Source organism: Epinephelus moara, chromosome 7 (assembly GCF_006386435.1).
Source record: "Epinephelus moara isolate mb chromosome 7, YSFRI_EMoa_1.0, whole genome shotgun sequence".
In the NCBI taxonomy this organism is placed as follows: Eukaryota; Metazoa; Chordata; class Actinopteri; order Perciformes; family Serranidae; genus Epinephelus; species Epinephelus moara.
The window spans coordinates 26,827,247-26,852,717 of NC_065512.1; the positions used below are offsets into that span (position 1 = coordinate 26,827,247).

The window sequence follows — 25,471 nt, forward strand, 5'->3', positions numbered from 1 at the left end:
GAAAACAAGAGGATATATTAAGGTTTATCTTGATCCTTGTCTCTTTAAAAAATGTTATCATGTCTGATGTGACCTCAGTTTCAGAAACATATCAACAGGGGTGCAAGATCAATGATTTATAACTCAAGAAACATCGCAGAAATAAGAGGATTCTTACCAAGGCCATAACTGCAGGCTCCTGTAACCTGTAAAACAGACAGCTATAATGGTCTTCCACAGAAGACTGCAAGGAGGCAGAGTTTTGACAGGGACTTAAAAAGAAAGCATTATTATCTCTGTCCTCAAAACATTACATTGGCTTCAAATACGTACTGGAATTGGCCATAAGATTCTTTAGTTTGTCTATAAAGCGCTGAATGGCCTTGTTCCACAATGTTAGACATGCTGAAAAGCCATGAGCCACCCACATCTCTCAGGTCATTTGGCAGTGGTCTTCTTGTTGTCCCAATTGTTCATTTTGGTGAACTCTGCTGAAGCTGCTTTTAGTATTTACTCTCCCAGTCACTAAGGCAGCTTTCCTTAGGGCTTGAAATGTGTTCAGTCTCTCACATCTTATCTCTGTTGCCTCTTTCCAATCAATATTGCCTCTATGTCACTGAATATTCTGTGTGCTGGATGCAAATTAACCTTTTGATATCTATCTTGTACACATTTTCATTAATAGTTCCTCATTGCATTTGTTCTTATTTTATCTAGCGCACATTCACAAGTGTTTGAAATGTAATAAGGATAGAGTTTTGCCTAGATTCACATAGGAAAGCAACATCCCATCCAGGTTAAGTTGTGACATTTTATCATGTTTCATAACCAAGTGATGAAATTCACTCATAAAAAACAGAGTTGCAGAATTTTCTCTGAATCCTCCCTGCATTCAAATATAATCCAACTGTTTATTTCCATCCTCACACAACCATAGACATGGATACACACACATTCGCGTCCACGTACATTTTGAATGCTCTGCATTTTTACCACTCTAGGTCTCATATTGGGCCAATCAGTATTAATTTTTCCTCATCATATGCTGTTATCGCTCTATAATAAAAAAACATATTAAACTAAAATGAAAAGAATAGCGAAGGATTTGAGGAAATGTAGCATCCATCAGCTTTTTCCCTCCTCTCTCCCATCAGTGGTAATTGATATTTGAGGCCTCGTTTTGCGCCCTGGTCTCCTTTTTCTTGAAATGAGCTTTTGGAGCGCAGAGAAAACAGCTGAGGCGGTGGAAATGGAATTGGTTGTGTGTCGGTGCATGAGAGAGTGGGATTATCCCAGCGTAATGTCAGCCTTATTAAACACTATTACACTCTATAGATCAGAGAGGGATCTGAAAAGGATATACTGCCAGCTCATCTGTGTGTGGAAGTGTGTTTAAATTGGGATTATACGCCCATAAATTAGAGTTTTTATTAAGCGTCAGATATGATCCAGTGAATATGGTCCACCTCTGATACAATGCAATATGTCTGAGGATGTATTGAGGATGTATCTGTTATAATTATTATTAATCATGAGTCCATTATTATTATGATCCACCATTTATTCATTCATTTTCCGTAAGCTTATCCTGTAAGGGGTCACAGGGGTGCTGGAGCCTATCCCAGCTGACATTGGGCGAGAGTTGGGGTATGCCCTGGACAGGTCGCCAGACTGTCACAGGGCTGTCACATAGAGACAGACAACCATTCACGCTCACATTCACACCTATGGCCAATTTAGAGTCACGAATTAATCTGACGTGCATGTCTTTGGATTGTGGGAGGCAACCGGGGTGTCCGGGGAAAACCCAAGCTGAAACGGGGAGAACATTAATGTCACAAAGAAGGGCTCCCCCAGTAGTCGTAGGGGCCCAAAGTCTCGGGTTGCCCCTGTGGACTTCACCTGCAAAATGTCACTAAAATGAAAACATAATGACCAGGAAGACACTTCAAAGAGCAAGAAAGGACACAAGACCCCAAAGAGATGCAAAGGAACTGCAAGAGACCCAAAATAACTACAAAAATGGGCAAAACAACTACAAAGAAACACAAAACACCCACATGAAGACACAAAATTACTACATAGAGATACAGAACGACCAAAAAAAAGACACCAGATTACCTTGAAGACACACAAGACAACCACAAAGAGACACAAAACCACAATAAGATGCATAATGACTACAAAGAGACGCAAAGCCACCACAAAGTCGAAGTGGTGGGGCCTTTTTCATATCTGCGCCCAGGAGCCTATTGTCTCATAATCTGTCAATGCCTGCAGGTACAACAATGCATATGTCTATGGTATCTTGCTTACATGCAAAATGATCAACAAAATGTATGCAAGGGCCATTATATTGGGCTACACGACAGTTTCACATGATTTGTAATTTCATGTTTGGAAATATTTTCACTAGACGAAAACAAGCTTTGCTGTCAAAGATGTTTTGCCATCACCCTATGCCAGAACAAAGCAGCTGTAGTTTTCGAGCCAGAAACCAGCTGCTGTTTTCTGATGTAGGGTTTAAAACTGGCTATTTTTCAAAAAAATGAATGAATTAATAAATTAAAGCAATGAAAAATAAATTAGCAACTGTTGGAAAGCAGGTGATTTATAGCACCGTTGATATTAACAAGCACATTATTCATTTTGCACCAACATGCAGACTGAAGTCTTTCTTATTCTAAGCAAACTGTCATATTCAGATAATCACTCACAGTCTCAGGTGTTTCACCATGCATCATTTTGCTCAGGTGAAAACTGAGCTGCTGTTGGAGAACTAGTACAGAGGAGCACAACAGCCAAAGTGTGTTGTTACCTGCCAATCAGCTGAGCCTGAAGGCAAGTTCAACTCGCGATAAAAGAAGCTGCTGTTTGTTTCTGGGCTTTGTTTTCTGAATATTTTCTAGCACCAAGAAAGATGCGCTGACACTGACGAAGTCAAAGACAACCCCTGGCCTTGAGATAAAATACTTGAGCAAAAAATAGCTTCATAGTAATTAAATAATTAGTAATAATTACATGCGTACACCCACACACAGTTTTTAACAGCTCATTTTGAAGAAAGCAGCAAAGCTAATCCTTCCCTCCACAGGTCACTTTCTCTTTTCATCAGCTATACAACAAAATACACTTTATAGAATTATTAATTACCATCCTTTATGATAAATATACAACAAAAAATGGAATACGTTCACCTCAGCAGCTAATTAGGCCATACAGTAGTGGACTGCCATGTCTCTGCCAGTCTGAGAGGACTTAGAAGAGTGTGAATGCCAAGACTGATCCAAGCCTTTATATGTAACTGCCACAGCATGGCTACAATTGGCAGGCAAGGACTCCTCTTGCTTGGACCCTTCCCTTATTCACTGCAGATGGGAGGTAGGTAAGGGGAGAGCAGGATAAATCCCCGATTTCTGCCCGGTGGGAAGGAAATGAAGACAAAAGCTGGAAGCATAACATAGACATTGTCAAACCCATAAACAGTATATCCTCCAAACTTAGCACCACCTACATATTTTTCATCTTTGATAGATCCTCCACAGAGTACATATGTTCTTTATGTTGAGTGCAGGGAAATGGATGCTGTGCAAATGTTGGAACATTTCCCGGCTCTGCCTCATTGTATCTCCCCTCATGCTTTGGTCCATTGATTGGCACATTGCTGTAGCGTTTCAATGGCGAGAAGATTCAATGTGTTCCACTCGTCAGATGTCACTTGATGGAACTGCTTTTGATGTAAAAGAACTGCGATGACGTAAAGAGAACTTTGGTAATATGAGCAAGTTTGTGAATGTGTGTGTTTGTGATTTCAGTCAGCGTGCAGGGAGAGTGTGTTGTCCTCAGATCATTAACAAGAGAAGCTTGTGCTCCAATTGTGCTCATTCTCCCCTAATTACTGGCAAATGCTTCCCGCTAGTCCCATGAAGGCGCACTCCATCATCCCAGATGACTGCACTTGGAGTGCTTTCTGTCCTTTGCTAAGCAAGTTAACTAAGTCACAAACTGCAACTGGACCGGAAAGGCTTATAGTGTACAGTAGCACCCAACTATAAAGTAGAGCAAGTGCAATGTACTTCCACTGAAAGAGACTTCAAAGGGACACTTCACCCCCAAAAATATCTTTGTTTCACCTTACCTGTGGCGCTGAAGTACTGAGAAAATACATTTGAAGAACTCAACATCAGTGTCTCTTTCTAGAAGTCATGACCTGGTTACTGAGCAGTTTCATGTAGGAACTATTGTCTTCCTACCAAACTACACCTGCCAACCATATCACAAAAGGAAGCATGCATCTGTCCATGGACGAGAGGCCTGTGCCTGTGCTTGCGCTGCTGGAGTCGCGCTGCTTTCACAAGCAAGCTCGAAAATAGAAGAGACGCTGCTTTTTTGCGCGAGTCGCGAGCGAATGGTCGCTGTGTTCAACAAAAAATCGACATCTGCGGTGGCCGAGAGAGGTCACAACACACGCAAACTCGTGTTTAGTTGTAATACAAAGCAGACAAAGACTACTTACCTATTTGTAGTGCTAAATATTAAATCCAAGCGTTGGAATAATCACTGGCGCGCGAACCTGTTCAGCCTGGGCTTTGGGTCCAAACTCACTTCTTCATCTTTGGGGTTTATTGGAGATTTGCAAACATGGTGCACTACCGCCACCAACTGTTCAGGTGTGTTAGTGTTTTTACGGGACAGCAGTGGCCGCTGCGCAACACGTCTGTTCGGTTTTGGTGTAATATATGTGTGCTGCTGCTATGCTTGTGAACGGCTTTGCAACCGCTTTGTGAACGTATTGCTTGCGGTGTAAATGAGGCCTTATATTCAAGAAAAGGCAGACACCTCTTCAACCGATATCTCCAGACCTCAATGGTAGTTGTAAAAATGAGGCATTTTGTTCTCAATGGGACAAGGCAGCTGTGGTCAGCTTTAATTCAAGTTGGTTAAAATGTGTTACAATAATCACAGGCTTTTACAAGTAAGTAAGTGTTTTTACTTTTTAGCAAAGGAAAAGAACCTTGTGGGAAATGTGTCAGTCCACCAAAACTTAATAGGCAGATTTGTGTGAAATTAACTGAGCCTCTTTAATCTCCACATGGGATGATTCCTGTGTCGATCTTCCTTTTTGCTATTTTAAACCCAAAGCCAAAATGTCAGAGTTGCCCACATTGCTTCCAATAATCTCCTGGGCAGACTGTCATAAATGTCTTACTGTTTACACTAAAACATTACTCAACAGACTTAGATTCTTCTGTTTTTACCCTAAAAAGATGCCAGTACAAATCTATAATAAAAGTAAAAATTCTCACCATCCAAGTCCAAGTCTTTTTACATGTCTGAATGCCAAGGAAGGAGATCATACTTCTTCCAGAGATAGCTGATAGACTCAACAGTGTAATCACGCTGTCGTCTTTTCCCCCCTTCTGTTTTGCCCATCAGAGTTGCACTTGCTCTTGTCAATTTTTGCAAAGTTGTTCCCAGATACATACGCCTTCGCACTCACAATGTGACAGCAAAATTTTCTCACTTCTCACCAACCACGCTGCATGTGTTGACACCCCTACAGCTGCTTCTCAGAAATATAATTTGATGCTTTTCATGTGTTACAGCATCACTATCATCACCAGTATTTATTTCACCTTTTTATGTCCTGGACTCTGAAGGCGGTCTGTTTTTGAGTGTGTATCTGAGAAGAATACCTGAGAGACAACAGTGAAACAACTTTTTTTTTTTTAAATTTCCTTCATGATTTGTTCTGTCACCTCCTTCATTTGTGTCAACAACAATAATATCTCTCTTAGCACGACAGATGCTCAAGAGTGTACTTGTCTATGCAAAGAAAAAAGATTGAAAATTAGTAGTATGTGTTTACAAATATTGATGCTTATTGTATACAGTATGTGTAATATATGTCTTTGCATCTGTAAGTATTTTTCTCTTATGCACACACTTGATTGGATTTTGGATTTGAGCCTGTTAGTGTAAATCTTTGAGAATGAGATTTAAAGGAAAAAGAAAACGAATCGAGTGTAAGACAAAGAAAAGAGAGAGAGCATCACCAAAGACATTTAAATTGACTGATCCATTTTAATTTCACTCTAGCTCCATTATGCTGTTGTTGATGTTACTAAAGGGCTGCCATGTCATTATCTCCCTCCTTTGTTTGTGCTGTTTTTGAGAAGACATTGCCGTTGTTTATTTTCCACAAGAAGGCCTTTATGCTAATGCGACCTCTGCTAAAGACGATTTGCTGTCGATTTAACAGCGTGTTAAAATCACAATCAGCATCAATCATGCGGAAGGGAGGCAGCGAGCGAGGGAAAAAAAAAAGTTTGGGGCTAAGTCATGCTAATCTTCATAACACCTTATAATAAATTCATTAGGCCTATATGCACACACACATTGACACGCATTCTCTCTTCTTCAAGAGGCATATAGCCTTGCAGGTTTCATAATTAAACTCACTAACAGTGAAAACAGGGGGATGAATATAAATGTAAGGCAAACTATTTTAGAGGCAATGAGTAAAGGGGTTGTATCATAAAGGAGCTGCTCTCTTGTAAATAAAAAAAAGAAAATACAGGGCTTTATCCCAGAAACCTCTCATAGTGATATCACAAATCCTATTTACAGCCTGAATATCTGCTGTTTATGTCAAATATGTACATGGCACCTCTACAAAATATTATATCTGCTTTAAATAAACTGACATAAATGACAGTGACAAGAATAATACAGATGTTTCTAGTAGATCAAGAGAAAGAAGTGACATAAACACAATTGAGACACAGTACAGGTAAATAAAAGCAAATAGGTTGTAAAAATGGGGAACTGTTGATACACAAGGAAAAAATGACAATTAATATGAATGCATATATGCATGGATATATAAAGTATATGTAATTAAACAACAAAGTAAACGTAATTGTAATGAATTACTTTTATGGGCCGTACACATGCCGCATTTTTTGCACCCTCAAATTAATTATTTTTTAATGTTCATGTCCAGCAGGCGCGCTCAAACACCAGAGTGACGCCGCTGCGGTGCACTTGTTTCCCGCCTATTTTTCAAGGCCCGAGGGCTGCACCTGAGATAAACAGAACTTTTGGAACGTAGTGGCATATGTCATGTGATGAGGAACAACCAATCATATCCGGCAGATATCTTTCCCTTCTTCTGTAAATATCAGTCTGTGGTAAATATGGAAAACAAGTTCATCATTTAGTTCAGGGCTGCCAGAGCTTTATATCCGTCCCATGGACAATATCTCAGGCCCAATACATACTTAAAAAACAATGCCTGGAAGAAGATCAACTCTGCACTCAGGATCTTTGGTAAGTAGGCCATGATACAGTGCTGGTTATGGTTACTTAGCAACCTCAGACATGACCTGCCTTTGCGGCCTTGAAAGTAGGCACAGAGTATTCAATTCAATTTTATTTATAAAGCCCAATATCACAAATCACAATTTGCCAGAGAGGGCTTTACAGCATATGACATCCCTCTGTCCTTGGACCCTCACAGCAGATAAGGAAAATCTCCCCCCAAAAAAACCTTCAACGGAGGGAAAAAATGGTAGGAACGTCAGGAAGAGCAACTGAGAGGGATCCCTCTTCCAGGACGGAGACGGCACAAGAGTAGTGCACAGCACCTGACCTCGTGTTTTTTAGGCGGTTAAAGAAGCGGCATGTGTACAGCCCCTAATTGGGGGAAAAAAAAGAACTAAATTACAGTTACTGATCAAAATGTTAGTGATTATGAAAGAGGTTACATCTAAATATAATCTTAATGATGAAAAAAATATACGTAGAATATAACATTCATTCTGTTGCTTTTTTATGTTTTTGGCATGTGAGCATGAGTTATTATGTCATAGCCTATTTCCAGACATTTTTTCAGCCTCATTGCCCAGTTTAAAACATTTTTTTAGACAAGTAATTAATTGTAATGAGTTGCATTACTCTGATGAAGTAATTGAAATATATTACTTTTAATATTCTAATAGGGTACAGGGTAACAGAATTCTTCTTCTGGGGATAATGAAAATTTACAGCAAAATTCACATAAATCTAGCCATTTGTTTTTCAGACACATGGTCTGACCTTATCGTGGCACTAAATGAAAAAGTCAAGTGTCATCAAAATCCACAGAAATCTCCATGTTGGAAGCATCAATATACATATCAGTCTGTTGAGTTGTAACAGTTCAACATTTTTGGCGGCTGTGTTAAAGAGATGACATCACCATCCTTAAACTCCGCCACTTGCAGGGCAACAAGTGTCACATTCCACTAGTAGTTGATGGGGTCGGTGCCTGCCAGCCAACGATAAGCACTGTCACAGATTTACTGTTGTGATCATGCATTTGAGATACCCTAATACAAGTCAGTGCTGTCTTGGAGCCAGTCAAGACATTATCTCAGCTGTCAAGCTCAGACTATAAAAACACTGCTTTACTGTCCATCCCAAAGCCTCTACCAGCCACCGTTTTGTCTCCAAAGTAAGATTTAGAGAGGAACTCTGCTCTCTCTCAGAGTTATCGGATGTCTTTTGTGAAGTTTACTACTCTGTTAGTTCATTTGGCGTAAGACTCTCACTATGGTGCCATAAACATTGCCATAAAGGGATCAGTGAGGCTGACCTCTGTAAAGTCCATAAAAAGATCTTTGTCTCTGATAATGTCACTGATATATAACGGCCTCTGGATGAGAACATCCAGCACTGTCCATGGTAAAAACTGGCTCTCACTCTCTTGCTGTGTTCGTGTTTTCATCTTCATCTCATTGTCTGGTTAATTAGCTGTGTCTGTCTTTGTTCCCCTCCTACCTTCATCTCCCTTACAAATATCAAAATCCAGTGTACCAATACATTTTACTAAGCTGGATGCCAACATTAAAACTTTAATGTTTTGTTGAATACAACCAATCATAAAAGAAAAAGCATTTTTTTTTCCTTTTGATGCCAGGTGTCTCTGTTGTTGCTGTAATTAATCTTCCTGGAGTGTAGAAATGTACAAGGCCATTCATATCACACAACAGAAACAAATTCTGTTTGGTTTCAGTACACCAAATTGTCTAGTGTTAATATGTGCAGACTCTTGTGTAACAATGATTTGAGAGGACACATGCTGGTTGATGGGCTCTTTGTCCCGAAAATCACACAGACTGAAACTGGATTAGCTGACAGTGCGGACAATACTGCAGTTGTGTAGTTTTTTTGTGAATACTTCTCTTTTCAAAATAAGGGTCAGTGTCCACATAGTTTTGTTTTTCTCAATTGTTACCCAATGAGAAGAGAAAAGCACTGCACCCAGCATCTCTTTTCAGAGCGCTTCAGCTCTGACCTTTTCTGCGCTGGTGTCATTACTGCTGCTTCTGTAGCCACTGTCTATCCCAAATTGTATGATATGGCTATCAGAAACTATCACAATAAAGATAGAAAGCCCATTTGTGGTAGCAAATGATGGACAATTAATGCAACTGGTGAGTATTGTGCTTTAAATCATCATATGCATTGTAAGCTGTTGTTAACCCTCTGTTGACGTAGAGTTACGGTAGCTACGTAGCTTTTGTTAATGTCAAACTCACACGTAGCACATCATTAAAAAAGGGCTGAGAGCGCTTTTTTTATGAAGTCCTCATAAAATATATTTGTGAACTTTTACTAAACTTTAGATAGGGTTGTTCGCATATTTGCGTTATTTCCTCAGACACTGTAGTTCTTACATGCTTGGCACATGGGAAAGATTAGTTAGTTGCAATGTTGCAACCTTTCCGCTAGCTGCCACTACATCCTATGTGGTAGCAGGCCCGCCGTCAGAGGTAGTCAAAGGGTCAAAGATGACCCCGGCCCAAGGACGAGGAGGGGCCCATGAAAAAGTCTATGTTTGACTTTTAAATTGGATCAAGCACAACAATTTACTTACTCACTGAAATGAAAATTGTATGTATTTAGATGATAAGTAAATGTATTTTTATCATTAAAACACATTTCAGTGTGGCGTCTGAATCTCCCACCCCCAGCCGGTTTTGTGAAATGGTACGGTCCATCTGAAAGCAGCAGTCAGATGTGCATTTATGTGCAGAACATACAAGCACGGCTCGTGTAAATATGTGAGGCAAACTGCTGCCTGATTAGTTAAGTCAGAGTGCCTCACCAAATATCAGGGGCTCCTCAAAGAAAAGTCAGGGTACAGAGAGAACAAGAAAATGAATGGAGGCATCCATTGGTACCAATTGTGCTGTCTGTTGGAAAGGGGCCGATGTAACACTTTAAAGTTACTCTAAATTTTGGTGAGAGGAAAAAGAAGCATTGCCTTTTTTCAAAATTATTTCTGCATACTAGGGTCTTGCAACTACATAAATTAGGCATGACTGGAAAACCAAGAGTCGATAGCCATATACTCTTTACACTATTTCAGTTCTGCACACAGTTTGATCAATATTTGATTAAAGTAGTATTTTTTCAGTCATGATCTGATCTTTAAAACCTTGCAGTAATTTCTTCAGTCGCTGTTTGATTTTACTTTTCTCTAATCATCATTGGAGGGCATTTTTTCAGCCAAAAAAAATACAAAATACATGTGGAAATATGATTAATTTGATTATAGATGCAGACGGTATAAACGTTTCATAGTGATATGTAGAGTGATTTGACCCACTACCCCACCCTGATGGGTGTAGAAGAGGGGCCCACTCTGGAAAATGTTGTCCCCCTGCCCATATTTCCTAACAGCTGGCCTACATACTACACCTTTAAAATACTGTTTTATAAGGAAACAAGGTGTAGGTGTGGCTTTATGAGGCAATAAGGAACAGGTGTGCATAGAGGAGCAGGGTCAGGTGATTCGCGGATGGATCAGAAATGCAAGGAATGCAGGAATGAAAGCAGAGTCTGGAGAGGGAAGAGATTCGGGGAAGGGAAATAGGGCATAAGTATTTAACAAAAACATTGTGCTGTTATAGCTGAAGTAGAAGTTACATTAAGCAGTGATTTTAATGATGCTGGAGAGCTCTAAGTGTAAGTGATTCAAATCTCAAACACCCCCCAGTCTGCATGTTGTCAATGGAAGAGATAATTAGCTCTGATTATCCTTGTTAATAGTATTGTTTTTTTTCTACTAACAAAAATGGCCTGCATTAAAAGAGCTTATTACCTCTATTACCTGTGATCACCAATTATGAATCTCCAGTCATTGCATCTTATCAAAGCCTGATTCAACGCAATAAACCTTCATGCTGCAAAATACCAGTCTAATTAAACTGGGGGGAGAAAAAAATCAATGCAATAGATGAAGTTCAAATAATTGTGGCAAGAGGGTACATAAAGGAACAAATTAACCAGAAATAGTGAATGATTTGCATTAATGGTATTAAATTTATTCAGAGACGGGAAGAAGATCTAAATTCACACAATAGTGTGGACGTGCTAAGTGGAAAGACACTCACTCCTCTGTTTTCAGCACTGAGTAAAGCCTGCTGTGGTGTTGCTAGTAAACACTGGTGCTTTGCAAAACCACCGGACTTCATGATCTGTAAAAGCCATGATGGAGATTAAAAGCTGGAAGCATGTGGGAGAGAGTGAACACAAGAAGGTAACAACCATTGGGTTAAAAGCCTGTTCAAGAGATGGCTAAAATAGCAGGTTGCAAACACTAGTGAGGTCATGCAAACATGCGTGTCTTCTGGAAGGCAAAGTGGAAGAGACGTAAGGTTGAATACATATTTATTTGTTCAAGATCATTTATAACTGAGGGGAAAATATGGACTTAAACATACGAGATGTGCCCAGCTCAGTCGCCAGAGTAAAATGTTGGCATTGTACATTGAAGTAAATTATGGATAGGTTACATTGTATGTTTCATATGTATCATATCAACATTAATACAGTGATGTAGTTCAGATTATGTGTTTTTGAGCTGAGTTCAGGAGGAGGAAGAGGGGATAGTGGATGTTGTGACACCACAGGAGATGGCTGCCAAGCAGGCGACAGCAGCAGACCACTGTTTGAGGCCAACAAAAGTGGGTCTTTTTAACAAAGGTTTGGGATGTTTCCAGCTGTGTTTAGAGCAACAGAACTGGGTAATTTAAGCCAAAACATGATAACCAAACCAACTGGCTTTTGTGCCTAAACATAGTCACATGTTTACCACAGCACTGACACGATATAAAATTGAAACATAAAGTTTCGACATGTGAAATATACAATGGTGAGATATCCGTGATTTGCAGAAATGTACAATGCCAATATTCATTCTGCAGATTACACTGATGTACGATATTGTACAAAGAAGGTACTCATACAAATTTAAATGTGCCATACTTACATTACATTGACGAAAATACTGATATCACACATGAAATTTAATGTTAATACACTGAACATAAACTACACAAAAGATAAGAGAAAGATTTGAATCATACGAATAAAGCTGGCTGGAGTGCAATTAAAGTAGCTGAGGTAGTTGAAAGTAGCTGGGCAAACCTTTGATATAAGTTGTAACCTCCTGAGACACCAACTTTTGTTTGGTATGCATTTTTACTTTCTCGTAGCTATTTGGGATGAGTAGTCCCAATGTACTCAAACGAGACAAAAAAGTGAAAAGTCCCAGTACCATAAATGAGACTGCATCCCAGTGCCCTTAAAAGAGATGACAACAAAGTCCCAGTGTCTTCAAACGAGGACTTCCTCATTAACAGCGTCTTGGCTTGTTACTGTTGCTAAAATTGATCAAACTGCAAAAACTTTATTTATCATAAATAAACAAGTTTCAACCATAAAATGTGATCAGGTTTTGACCCTTGTCCGCTTTTGTGTCAGGCCGACCGCAGACTGACTTTGTAGAGATGGCTGCCATCTTGTTTTTACATGGATTAGTGTAGTGTGGTCTTACTACCACTAGCTCTCACAAAAAAGTGTCCATGATGAGGACAAGAGGTCTAAGTTAAGCAGAATGAAGTATAAGGTCCAGTAAACTCAACATGTGATGTCCCCATATGAGGACACGGGGTCTTAGGAGGATAAAGATGCGATGTTGATGATGACAATGTACTTTGATCTAAGAAGTAATGAAAGGACGATAAAAGTTTTATGATAAATAATCATTTCCACACACAAGGCCTGCTTTTCCTGTCACCCTCTGTCACCATTTGAGCAAACGCCATTCTCAACACTTCAGCAGAGACGTGTTTGGAGAGGCCCACTAATCCTCAAGTGCAAATCAGAGATAGCGCTCACTGCCTTCAGCTAATGAAGACAGGGGAGGAAGGCTGATGAGTAAGTGAGATGGACTGACACAGAGAGGAGAGGAGGGCTTTTCATTTTGAGTGTTTGGGAGTGTTGTTCCTGATTACACGTGAATCTATTAGACAAGGTTTCAGAGTGCCACTGCTACTGTTCTCGCCGAAGAAGACGTGTGACTTTTCATTATCTCTGGTGTTAGTTGGCGCTGCATTTCACTACTAGAAGGGCTGTAGTCGTACATGTATGTCAGATTAGTTTAAGTGGCTCACAGACATAAGAGAACTCTATACTGTTAATTTATTTCACTTGTGTTGGCAGGCTTTTGAAAGTGAACAGAAATACCATGTTGCATGAGCAAAGAAAATTATGTTGTAATTTTCCCCTGATGGATTATGATGAATATTATTATGTATGTAGAAAGAAAAGGGACTTGGCACTATTATTATGTAAGATATGAGTGGACAAGATGTGTACTGTGTCAGCACGGAGAAAAAGCAATAAGGCTTTTATTTGTATTGTTTTACAGTTTTTATAGAACTGACTGAGGAGGGTAATGTTTGTGGGGAATGAAACTGCAAATAGTCTTGCTTTTTTTTTTTCTCATATGCAATAAGTTTCAGGCTGCATCTCCCCTTTAACGTCACCATCTCTGCAATGATCTCTCATCCTTTGCATCGCCTCCTCACCACGCTGCCTTTTTGATTTCAAGAGCTGAACTATTCTGCAACATTTGTTGATGTGGTTCTGCAAGTAAATGCTGCAGAATTGTGCTCCTCTTGGAATTGTTCTTCTTCGCTGACCACCGGGAGAGGAACCCACCATCATCGGCTTTGCACCGCAAAGAGTCAAAGAGTGTCATTAACACATGCACACAGGCCTACACACATAACACACACATATGCAGATTCCAGTAAAGAAGAAGGTTATATTGCGTTGGACTGAATTTTTTTTTTTTCATTTTTATGAATTTATGAAAAAAGATGACAGGAAGTTAGGAGGGAAATGATGTAGAATGACATACAATAAAGGTCCAAACCAGGGATGTTGTGGTTCATGGTTGTAGCTTAACCCTTAGACCTCCAGGGTTCCCCCATTAAAGAAGCCTTATGTGACAATCAGAACATTTATGTGTGTTCTAATCTGTAGCTTCTCTGTTTGTTGTTGTGTTAGATGGCCCGGCTTCACAAGCATGTTAGTGCATTTGAGGCCCTGTGAGCAAGTCTCATTAATCGCTAGTCGCCGCTACAGCGGTTACTGTTGCAGTCGGGACAGCACCATCCAGCAGCACCCACCCTCTGTTTTCCAACATTTATTTGTTATGAAGTCTGGAATCTGGACCCCAGAATGGCACCTATTCAGTCCAATCAGAATTGCTCACTTGGTGCATATGCCATTATAGTCTCTAGCTTCTGGGTTTACTTCTAGGGTTTGCCGCCCACTGAATATGTACAGCAGTGTTTCTCACGCTGGACTCATAGATGTTACATTGTGATGATGTCACAGATTTTTTTTTGGGGGGGGGCTTGAGGGAGGTTTTACAAATAAAAAAAACCCCTCCATGGATCAAAAATTTATAATAGAGAGAGCCATCTTACTTGCAGTTCAACGTGTCCTGTCGACCGCAGTGTTAATTTCGTTCACGAAAAACCATGACAAAAATTTTTCCATGATGAAAATGAGACGACGAGCTAAAAATAGATCTTGATAATGAAAACTAAGGCTAAATCTGTGTTTCATTTTTATTGACAAGATGAGACGTGTCAAAAATGGTCCACTATCGCACATTGAAAGTCGAGAATGGTCGTGCTTACAGTTATATTAAAATGCTGCATGAGCGACAGCAAGGTACCTTCCAGTAAATAGTCTGCACCAGGATGTTGGTGCGAGTTATGAACTGTAATTCAGCAGTAAATAATCAGCCATGTGTGTCTGTTAATAGTGGAGCTGTTGAATGGATTTGTTTGTTAGTTGCAGCAGTGGCTGTTAGCAAATAGCTCCGCTTGTTTGCCATTGAACGGCATTGGAGCAAGCAGACACCACCTGCTGAACTTAACAGCTGATCCCTGCAGGACTCCACTCAGACCTCCTACCTGCTCTTTGATAGGCATGTCAGTTTTCTGTGAGTGTAGCTGTGCTGTAAATAAACAGTCTGAACTCAGCAGAGTTTTCTCTGGCAGAGATGAAAGTCAATTCTGGGTACAAATCCTAGTTGTCTCATAATAGTTATTTGTGGTGTCAAAGTTTCTGAGACCATAAATAGAGAGATATAAAGCTTTTCGAAAAATGATCAGTAACTGTGTGCTCCTAAATAAAAAAAAAATGTCTAAATGAAATTTTTACACTTTTCACCTTGATTCTAATTTCTGATACACGAATTTTCCTAACTGGATTAGTTTAAAGATTTAAAACGTTTTGAATTTTCATTGACTAAAACTAGAAAACTATGAAGGATAAAAATAACTATATGTGATTAAACTAATAAGCATTTTCATCTCAAAACTAAGACTAAATCTAAAATATCTGTCAAAATTAACACTGGTCAACAGTTTTACAGATATCTCTTTTCTATTGGTGGTCTATGGAGAAACTGCTCTTTGGGCCTCAGGGGATTTTTTCACTGCAATACCACAAGTGGCCACTGGTAAAAATTTGAAGTAAGGCTGAGTGGCGTGCCCGGGGGTCTGGCTAACCCCCAAGTTAACAATGTTAGCTCTGTCAGCATTGTTGTTGTATGCTGGATATGGAGTTAGCACCATTAGCTGCTAGCATCCGGCTCAGCCACCTCCATGTTGAGAACCATGTGCATACAATCCTGCCCTAGATTCTGAATCATAGATATGCTCTGAATGTCACATACAGCTCCTTTAAAATAGTTTTGATAGATGGTTTTTAATGCTTTAGTTGTTTAGAACAAAATGTGGTGAGTAGTTTAAAATAAGTATTCAACTGTTACAAGAGCAACTGTTTAAAAAAAACATGTAATTTAAAGACCAGTGGTGGCACAATGAGAGGTGCATTTGTACAGTTTAGTAAGGGTTAATGCTGATGCTTGACTAAATGAGAAGTGTTTTGTTTATTACAGCTAATTTAAATCTATCTTAAGTAAATGTTTATAACTTGTGGAATTTAGCTGTTAAATGTCTCAACCCTGTTGCCAAGCAAAACATCACATCCGTTGCCAACCTTTTGTTAATTCTTTTTTTCTACAATAACTGTGCATAGGAACTACAGTGTTAGGCTTATGTCAGATAAATTATTTGATTGTGATTCAAGAGGTTTAAGGCAACTAAACCTCTTGGTTAGATTGTGGTTTCAGTTTAACATCCATGCACCAACACCTCCAGATCAGTTCCTTCTGTCTATCTAATAGAGCACACTACTCTCAGCACTGGCTTTAAACATTGGTATTTGACACAAATCACCGCATGCTCGAATGTCCACTGTGGGTGTAATTCCCGATCAAGATCAGATAAGAGAGGAGAAGATAAGAGGAGATGAGCTTTGTCTTGGACAATTGAGAGAACATAGGGGACACAGGCACACACATGTACAATCAAACTGAACCTGTTTCATATAGTCTTTACTGTTGTGAAAACCCCTCTTACAGTCTATCTCTGTTCTGTTCGAATACATGAAAAACAATAAAAACATAGGTGGAACAACCAAATTTTTTAACAGCTTTAAACAGAACATCCACTGCTTAGCTAACCAGTATGTGTATGTAACCAATCAGAGGAACAAACTGAGTTTAAATCCCAGCAGGTGGCCGTACAGTAATATAGACAGTAGTGAGACAGATAGACAGGTAGAAGAAGACAGACAGGTCCACCCTCCTTACCTGATCTGCTTGCCAGTTGCTCTGGTGTTCAGGTCCAGTGAGTATGAAGAGGCAGGCCTCTTCGTCCAATCTGCTGCCTCTGGATCTCAGAGCCCAACCCAGAGCTCTGAGATGTAGATGTTCTGGATGACTTCCAGATCTCATTAACCTTGGGCTGAGGGCCTACAGTTAGAGCAGAGCCCCAAAGGCCAGTGGGTCAGGATGCGGTTCTCACATTCCCTGCTCAGCTCTGGCCTACTTACTTTCGAGATGCGTACAGTGTAAATCCACACATCCTCACATGTTGCGACTGTCAAATGTTATATTAATGGAATCCACACAATATATACTTTCAAGATTTCTATCTGTAGATCCATCTTTGATAACACATTCTATAAAGTGCATATATATATATATATATATATATATATAATTACCTGTATGAGGGATTGTACTGTGTGCACAAAACATTTTAAGAATTGATAGAAGCCTTCATAATATTAAATATATTTCATAAGAAAAATATAATATACTGCACAGTCAGATAAAAAGTTTTGTTGTTTAGGTACAGTCATGCTTGATAAACTTTATAGTGTCATTGATAATACATCGTAGTATGCAATGTCTGCCTAGTCAGTATTCCCACTCAGCAGCTGTGGTACAGTTTCCTCTGTGCCCATGAATGTTCACTTAAAATATCTGCCATGGGCATTGGTGTCTGGATCAAAAAACAGCATGATCAGACAGGCAAACATACAATACACTATGTTCTCACAATAACATATTAATCAATCAGTACAGCCTTAGTTCAGTAACACAGACAGCTTTGTCATCATTGTTACATGAGGCACCATGATGGTCATAACACTTAGACGTGTCATGTTCATTCAAGATGGAGGGGAGTGAGTACCCCACCAGATTTTTGGTATCTTGCTTTTTTATTTTTTATTTTCATTTTATTTTTATTTTGTAAGTATTACTAATATTAAGATGTGCAGTTATGATTATTTTATGTTATGAGTCAAACGTATTTTTCTATGATTGTCATTGGTCATAAATCAAAAGTCACGCACCTCTTTCTCTATGGCATTGGGCATAGGGTGAACGAGCATGGTGAAATCAGTGATGAGGAGATGAAGGCTGTGTTCCTGACGTAGTTAGTATAGATTATCAATCCCCTTTTCAAATGTGTGAAAATACAATCAGTTATACACACTTAATAGTATTTGAGAAATGTAGGCATAGTTTGCTTCACAAGATAGTTGGCTAGTGATCATTGCTTGCGGAGTGGAATCGAACTCAGAGAGACTTCGGGAGGAGACACCGCTATGTCAGCACAGTTTCATCTATACTTCCTATGCATTGTGTTTGAAAATACAGCTATTGCCATGTTAGCAGGTTCCTTTCATCTGTGGCTTTATTATCTGTGCTCTCTAAATTAATTTGCATTGTGGATATATGTGGACTTTTAATGTGAAACAGACAGGATTTAGCGTAGAATCAAGTGTAGCAGTGAATTAATAAGTGAGTATCATTTTCAATAACAGTAACAACACGAATAATTGACATAAAAATATCTAAATAAAGATACAGAGATTCCTCCACCCCCTGACTTTTGGCTGGCATGATACTCCCAATAACACGTTATAACCTTTACTTTCTGAATAAACTATGTTAATTGATTTTGCACTGGTTTGTAATTGTACTTATAATACTTAAGATATGATGATGTCATTTTATAAAACACATATAACATTACATATCTTATAATCGATGCTTATATACACAGCTTTTCTTATAAGACATCTTACTATATTTTGAAGGTTCACAACAACTTTATTTATTGCCTTATGCATGTTCCATGTTGGTGCATTCAGTTAAGATATGGGCTGAAGGGTTATTCAGTTTGTCCATGTGTTGTTAAATGTCTGTGACCCTGATGAAACTGTTACAAAGGGGATTTGTTGTAGCAACTGCATGTACGAAACACACTCAGCCTTGCCCTGCTGCTTCCTTCCACTCTGCTATTTTATTTTGGCTCTCATACTCACCAGTCAGCAGACTTTCAGCAGCCAACGTGCAAACTCTATCCAGTACCGTGTCTTTTCATTTGTATGGCTCAGACTTCTTCACAACAGGGGTTTGTTGTAATAATTCAAAATTACTCATACGGCCCGTATAATTGCCCAGAAGTCAGATTTTCCAGGCTTCATTCAAATTTGACGAGCCGTACAGTTCAGTGTTCTGTTTGTCATTGCTTTTGCCATGTTCGCTGGTGTGTGTGCGTGCATACCAGTATGTGTGTGCTAACCTCCTTGCCACCATGTGTGTGTCCATCCTCGGGTGATGCATGGTCAGCCATTGTACAGCAGCGCTGTGGCCTTGGAACAGAGCCTGGCCAGACAGATTGCAGCAGGACGCTGCGAGGTTCGAAAAGGAACATCCCCTCGGTTCAGCGAAGGTCGGGCAGAGGCATCATTAGGTTGACAGAATCTAAAACAGGGTCTAGTGGGGCTGGGGACTTGACTGACGGTTTTTGACTCAAGGACATGCCGGTATCAGAGGTTAATGACAGAGGCAGCCTTGGTACGCCATAGGGGATGCTACTTATCACACTGATGTGTGTGTGTGTGTTTGTGTGTGTGTGTGTGTGTGTGTGTGTGTGTGTGTGTGTGTGTGTGTGTGTGTGTTTGTGTGCTGCATGCATGTGCATATGTCAATTTTTTAAGGCAAATACTGATTTGAATATTTTGAAATCGAGGTCACCCATGATTGATATTCAGCATTTTTTGAACACTCTTTATGTTACGATACAAAAATGGTATAAATGAACAGACAAACTAGCAAGCAATCACTACACTAAAAAAGTCTGCGATGCCTCGTTCCGAGTGTGTGTGTGCGTGTATCTGTGTGTGTGTTAACCTCTTTGCCTCTGTCCTAATTGTCCCCATTTGATCAGAGCAGTCGTGGTTTCGAGCGCTTCCTTGTCCTCCCTACAGCTCCATTTATCACAGGCAGCAATGGAGACACACAAAGGCACTCGGTGCTTCAAGGTGAATCCCTTCAAATGGCTCAGCTTGTGTTGCCTTGTTAAATCGATGTGCTTGGTGACAACCAGCAGCAATGGAAATCTCACCAGGCAGGAGACTTTTACACGTCTCTGTGACATAGAAGTGCTTTGGAGGTTGAGAAAATGCTATTAAAAGCTTCTACATCCCGTCTCTAATGACTTTTGGAAACTATTCTAAGCTTTTAGTTCATTTTCTCTTAATTTTTTAATGAGCGAAGCTGCCTTTATGTGTTGCGTTTTATTAATCAAACCCACACTGGAGCAGTCAATTACAGTTTACTTATGTGTTTAGAAGAGGGACTTTCAGTGGTTCCCTTCCTATGTCCTTTAGCCTAGGAAAAGAGACAACACACTTTAACGCCATGGCAGTACAAAACTCACAATGCATGCATTCTTGGCCAATTTCCTCTATTCATTCTGTGAATTTTAATGCACAAAAAAACCTGGGTTTGATAGTACTACATGTGTTTTGTGTGAATGTGTAACCAACAGAGAGCCTCTTCATTACACGCTTTCATACACAGGGCTTCTGGAATAAGTTCAGCAGCTAGTGCTGGATTAGAACAAAAAATACTCATTTTGGCAACATTTTTCATGCACCAAACCATTAAAACCCTTCTCTCTGTTAGGAAAGAGCACAGGCAGTTATAACTTTACATATTCTCTCCAAAAGTTATAGAAAAATGCAAATGACTTTTATGTTCCTAGTGGCAAAACTGAAATAATGTTTCTTCTTTCGGTACCGTGTGTGTGTGTGTGTGTGTGTGTGTGTGTGTGTGTGTGTGTTAAGTATTTTAACAAGGTTGTACTTTAACTCTTGACTGATATAATTTGTCTGCTCGGTGCATTGACTGCATTTTATGATAATTTGAATAGATCTGTTTCCCTTGTATTAGTAGGAAAAGCACAGGTGTTACTGCTGGCATTAACCACAGCTCCATTTATGACAGTGAGCCAGCATGAACAATACCAGGACTCTGAAACTGAAGCAGCCAAATAGAATTCTATTCATTTATTTTGTTATATACACCCGGTGTCCTTGTTTTATATTTCCTAAATGTCAAAATGTCTTTCTTGAAGACTGGAAGCTGCCTTCTCAAATCAGCTGGTTAAAACTGTTAAAAAAAACAATGTGAATGAATTTTTAGATGAAAAATGGTAAGAGATATTTACTTTACCATTACTTGCCAATAGGCCTGTTGTTTCCTTTGCAACAAAACTGCAGTTGTTTTACAATAAGGCCAGATGTATGTGTTTTTATTTGTCTGTAAGAAACAGTCACTTCTGGTTTAATGGCGCTGAGGATTTTTAGATTGTACTGTGAGTTTATATCACTGTATTTCAGCATCTTGTGCCATCTCTGCTATTACTGTAAATAGCCTGGAACAGAATGAGGTGCACTGTGTGAGCGCATGCTATAAATGAAGGTCCCTTTTTTCTTCCCCGTTGAAGTGTGTTTCTTGTTTACTGGAGATTATTGGATGCACAGTAGTTCCTCGCCACACCCGTGGTGCACAGGTGTTTTCACTTTCACTGATTGGACCTCTCCTCAGGACTCAGTAGTCAGCAGTGGGTCCATGGTGCACCTGTAAGAGGAGTCTGAGCACCATTTGACAGTAATCATAGGCGGCAGATCCACAAGATCATACGCTAAATTTATTTCAGCATTTACATCACCACTACCACATGGCCCATACAAAGACAAACAGGTCAAGGGAGATTCATAAGACAGAGAAATGGTCAGTGTCGTTGAGGCTTATATAAAATCATACTGGCGACATTACTGTCCATTTTGACACTCATTTGTCAACGAGGAAAGCTGCATGGCTTTTGCCCTGTAGGCCGACGTTGTTTGTTTTGTCAGCTGACAATTATATGGTTGCTGCCGCTGGCTGACAGATTACACTTAAACAGTTTTCCCAGCTCTCGCCGTTACCTGTAAAGCAGTGCACTGGCGCACTGAAATTGAGTGGACCTTGAGTTACAGCTCTTGTCAGATCTTTTTTTATCATACTTACACCTTTATATGTATATCTTTATCACAACAGACAGTATTATTAAGACAGATAAAACGCTCAAGAATCAAAAAGGTTACAGCAAACTAAGCAGGTTTAAAAACACCCTCAGTGAGGTGTAACACATTATACATTTGTATGTTTTCTGTCAACAAACCTTTCTATCATCACGTTTAATCATTCAGCTTTAATTATTCATTAGATGCTGCACACCAGCAGTAAATGTAAATTAAAGCATTTAAGCTGTTATTATTAATATGTTCAGGGTTAACCTTGTTTTCACATTCAGGCAGGCAGAAGAAAAATCCATGTGGGATTCTAAATCGCACGTATTTTCACTTCCGATGAGAAAAGTTGATTAATTATAAAACTAAAAAAATAACAAAATAAAAATAATTTTCAGTGAAAGAAAGGCATGAATATGTGTCTTTGTGTGTCTGTTAAGCTTCTTTTCATCTAAAATGAAAATTATACGTTTTTAATACTTAGAGTAAAAGTTCCCAACACCAGAGCAGATGGTCTCATTATATTTTAGTAAATCTTGCTGCATCGATTTCCATATTTGTGAGGAGAAGGTTATTTTCATGAATCTGTTAAAAGTCTTTAATGCTCAGAAATATGAATTCCTGATAAACACCAGACAATGTTAGCATAACTGATCATGCTAAATTCATGATGCATATTTACACTGTAGACAATGCCTCTTGTTTCCTCTGCCAAGGAGGTTATGTATTTCGGTTTGGTTTATTTGGTTTATTGATGGTATAGGTTTGGCTGCATAAAAGAAATAATATGACATAATATTTTAGGAAATTATGTCATTGCTGGTTTCTTGTCAGCAAACAATTCTTGTCCGGTTGGGTCCTCATGCGTTATGGAACATTATGAGGACATGTAATGTTTGCACCTGTGCACCCATAATGTGGCTTTGCTCTCATATCCTGTCATATTGTCTTCCTGTCACCCCCAGCTTGTCAACCAGGCTTCTATAAGGCATACGCTGGAAACGTCAAGTGTTCAAAGTGCCCTCCGCATAGTTTCAGCTATGGAGAAGGGGCTGCTATCTGCCGCTGTGAGGCGGGCTTCTTCAGGGCTGAGAGAGATCCTCCAAGTATGGCTTGTACACGTGAGTATACCTGCAAACAGGACTTGATAATTACTTCCTACCTATTACTCATTAGACACATAACATCATTAGATGTTCAGGGCTTTAAGTCATCTCTTTTGATGCAATCAGTGTCACGGGAGAACTTTGAGCCTCACTTCCTTCATTGTGAATTCACGTTAAAGATCTCTATACTTGTGCGTGCCTGACAGTCTGGGTAAGTTATTGCTGTGTCTTTAGAGCTGCTGGATTACTCCAGTGGTCTCTCAGAATTAGCTGTGGCCGTAAATCCAGTCTCATCTGCAGGACTTATCTGGTGTGAAACTGTGCATTAGAGAGTCTCTGGATGAATTACATGGCTTTTGTTCAGCTGCCTCGTCTTCATTGATGATTCACCGACTGTCATTACGACTTCATATTTGCATTAAATTACAGTTTAACCGGACTAATTCTCCTTTAATTAAAAAGCCATTTAGCTGTCACCGAGATAGACGGGGGGCCACGTCTGAGAGCTCTACAGGGTAGAAGAGTGTATTTGTCTTTTACGGCAAGACAAAAGCCAAGTCATTGTGGCGAAGCTGTGAGTTTACAGTTCCCTCTCAGATGCACTGTTTGCAGAGTAAATCTTCAGAAAGGCTTGGCTCTTCATCTCTAAATTTAGACTCGGATGATGCAACATCTTGCTTCTGCTCATAGAAATCTATCCTTTTATACCTGCAGGCATCCAGTGAAACAAAGGTCTGTTACTGTTGGGTAGCTTTTATATAGCTACTAAATCCAACAGTATTGTACAGTATATACAGTATATATCTGTTACTCTTTATCAAAAAGGTTTAGATATGCCAACCATAAAAACTGTTTCAGCAAAATGATGTTTGAAGATCTCTTTCTGACAGCATCTAAATCAACAATATATACATAGAATACAACATATAACACCAGTGCCAAGCCACAACTCTACTCTGAATATGGATGGATAATTTGTCATCTTCTAAGCTTTGAAATTTTGATACAAATTTTAGGTAAAATATATAAAAATAGACACCAATTCCGCACAGACAAACAACATTGTTTTTAGTGCCTCGTTCAAAAGTTGTTGTTGGTTGCTGAACTAAATCTTTCAGGCAAAAGCACATCCTAAATCTCCGAGGCCACTTTTGCTCCAAGTACGCACACTGCATGTGTGTTGGGCTTTGACAACCCACCAAACTAAGAGGAGTAGACTACCACATCTATTCTAACAAGCTGTGAGCTCTGTGTTTACTCACATAATGCATTTTAATCAGGAGCTTGTAGGCCAGAGCAAAAACTATTTGCTTGATGTCTAAGTAAAAAAAAGAAAAGAAATGGAGATTAAAGACTGAGGAAGACAAAGGTAGATAGCAAGAAAGAGAGGATGTCACAGGAGGAGAGATAAAGGTGGAGAGAAAGTGTAAAGGCTGGATGGAGTAGACAGTGAAGAGAGAAAGGAAGGAGGGTGCTGATACCAATCTCCCCCTAGAGGAGAATAGGAGCTGATTGATGGCAGTGGGGTTGCTCTGCAGGAGGGGAGGTGGGTGGATTCTCCTCGATGGAGAGAATAGAGGAGGTGAGATAATGGCCGATAGACGCAGAAAGAGATAAAGAGAGAGAGAATGGACATTCGCTGACAGAAGTGGAGGAGGGGTAGGAGGAGCTTTCCTGTCTGCTGAGATTTTTAGCAAAGGTAGGGAGGGAGAGGGATGGAGGGATGGCAAAGGAGAGGGAAACATCCCATTGTCTAGGCAGACAGTGAGCTTGGCAGGACGGGAGTGTTCAAATCCCTCAGGCCTTTTAACTCCACCCTGTTGACAGCTGGCTGCCTCCTATAGCACAATACTTAGCCTGACACACAAACACACACTTTCGAAGAGCACAAAAATACCTCAACAAAGTGATATGTGAGTGAGGTGAAATAACTTAGAATTTTTACTGCACGGGAGAGGAATTTATATGAAGAGTTATGTGGTACAGCAGCAATATGTGAGAATCAACAAATTTGGGTACCTGTGTGAATTAGAGCACTGGATTTTGTGGGAATTTATTAGATATAGATAAGCACACTATGGTAATATTTTGTGCAGAGCACTTAGAATTCAGTATACAGTGTATGGCGTACCTCAGGGGTCAATGTTGGGTCCAGTGCTTTTCTTAGAATATGTGTTATTGTATTTCCCCTGCACAGTAACATTGGCAGCTTGTTTACTCTAAAGGCTGAAATACATGGG

General features: G+C 39.6%; 1 protein-coding gene across 1 annotated transcript in view; it reads left to right on the plus strand.

Moving 5' to 3' along the window:
- The window catches only part of LOC126393564 (ephrin type-A receptor 6-like), a 226,335-nt gene that overhangs the window by 89,785 nt on the left and 111,079 nt on the right, over nucleotides 1–25,471 (plus strand). The window contains exon 4 of the mRNA XM_050049776.1: nucleotides 23,091–23,246. Coding sequence (XP_049905733.1) covers nucleotides 23,091–23,246 — 156 coding nt within the window. The remainder of the gene's footprint in view (nucleotides 1–23,090; nucleotides 23,247–25,471) is intronic.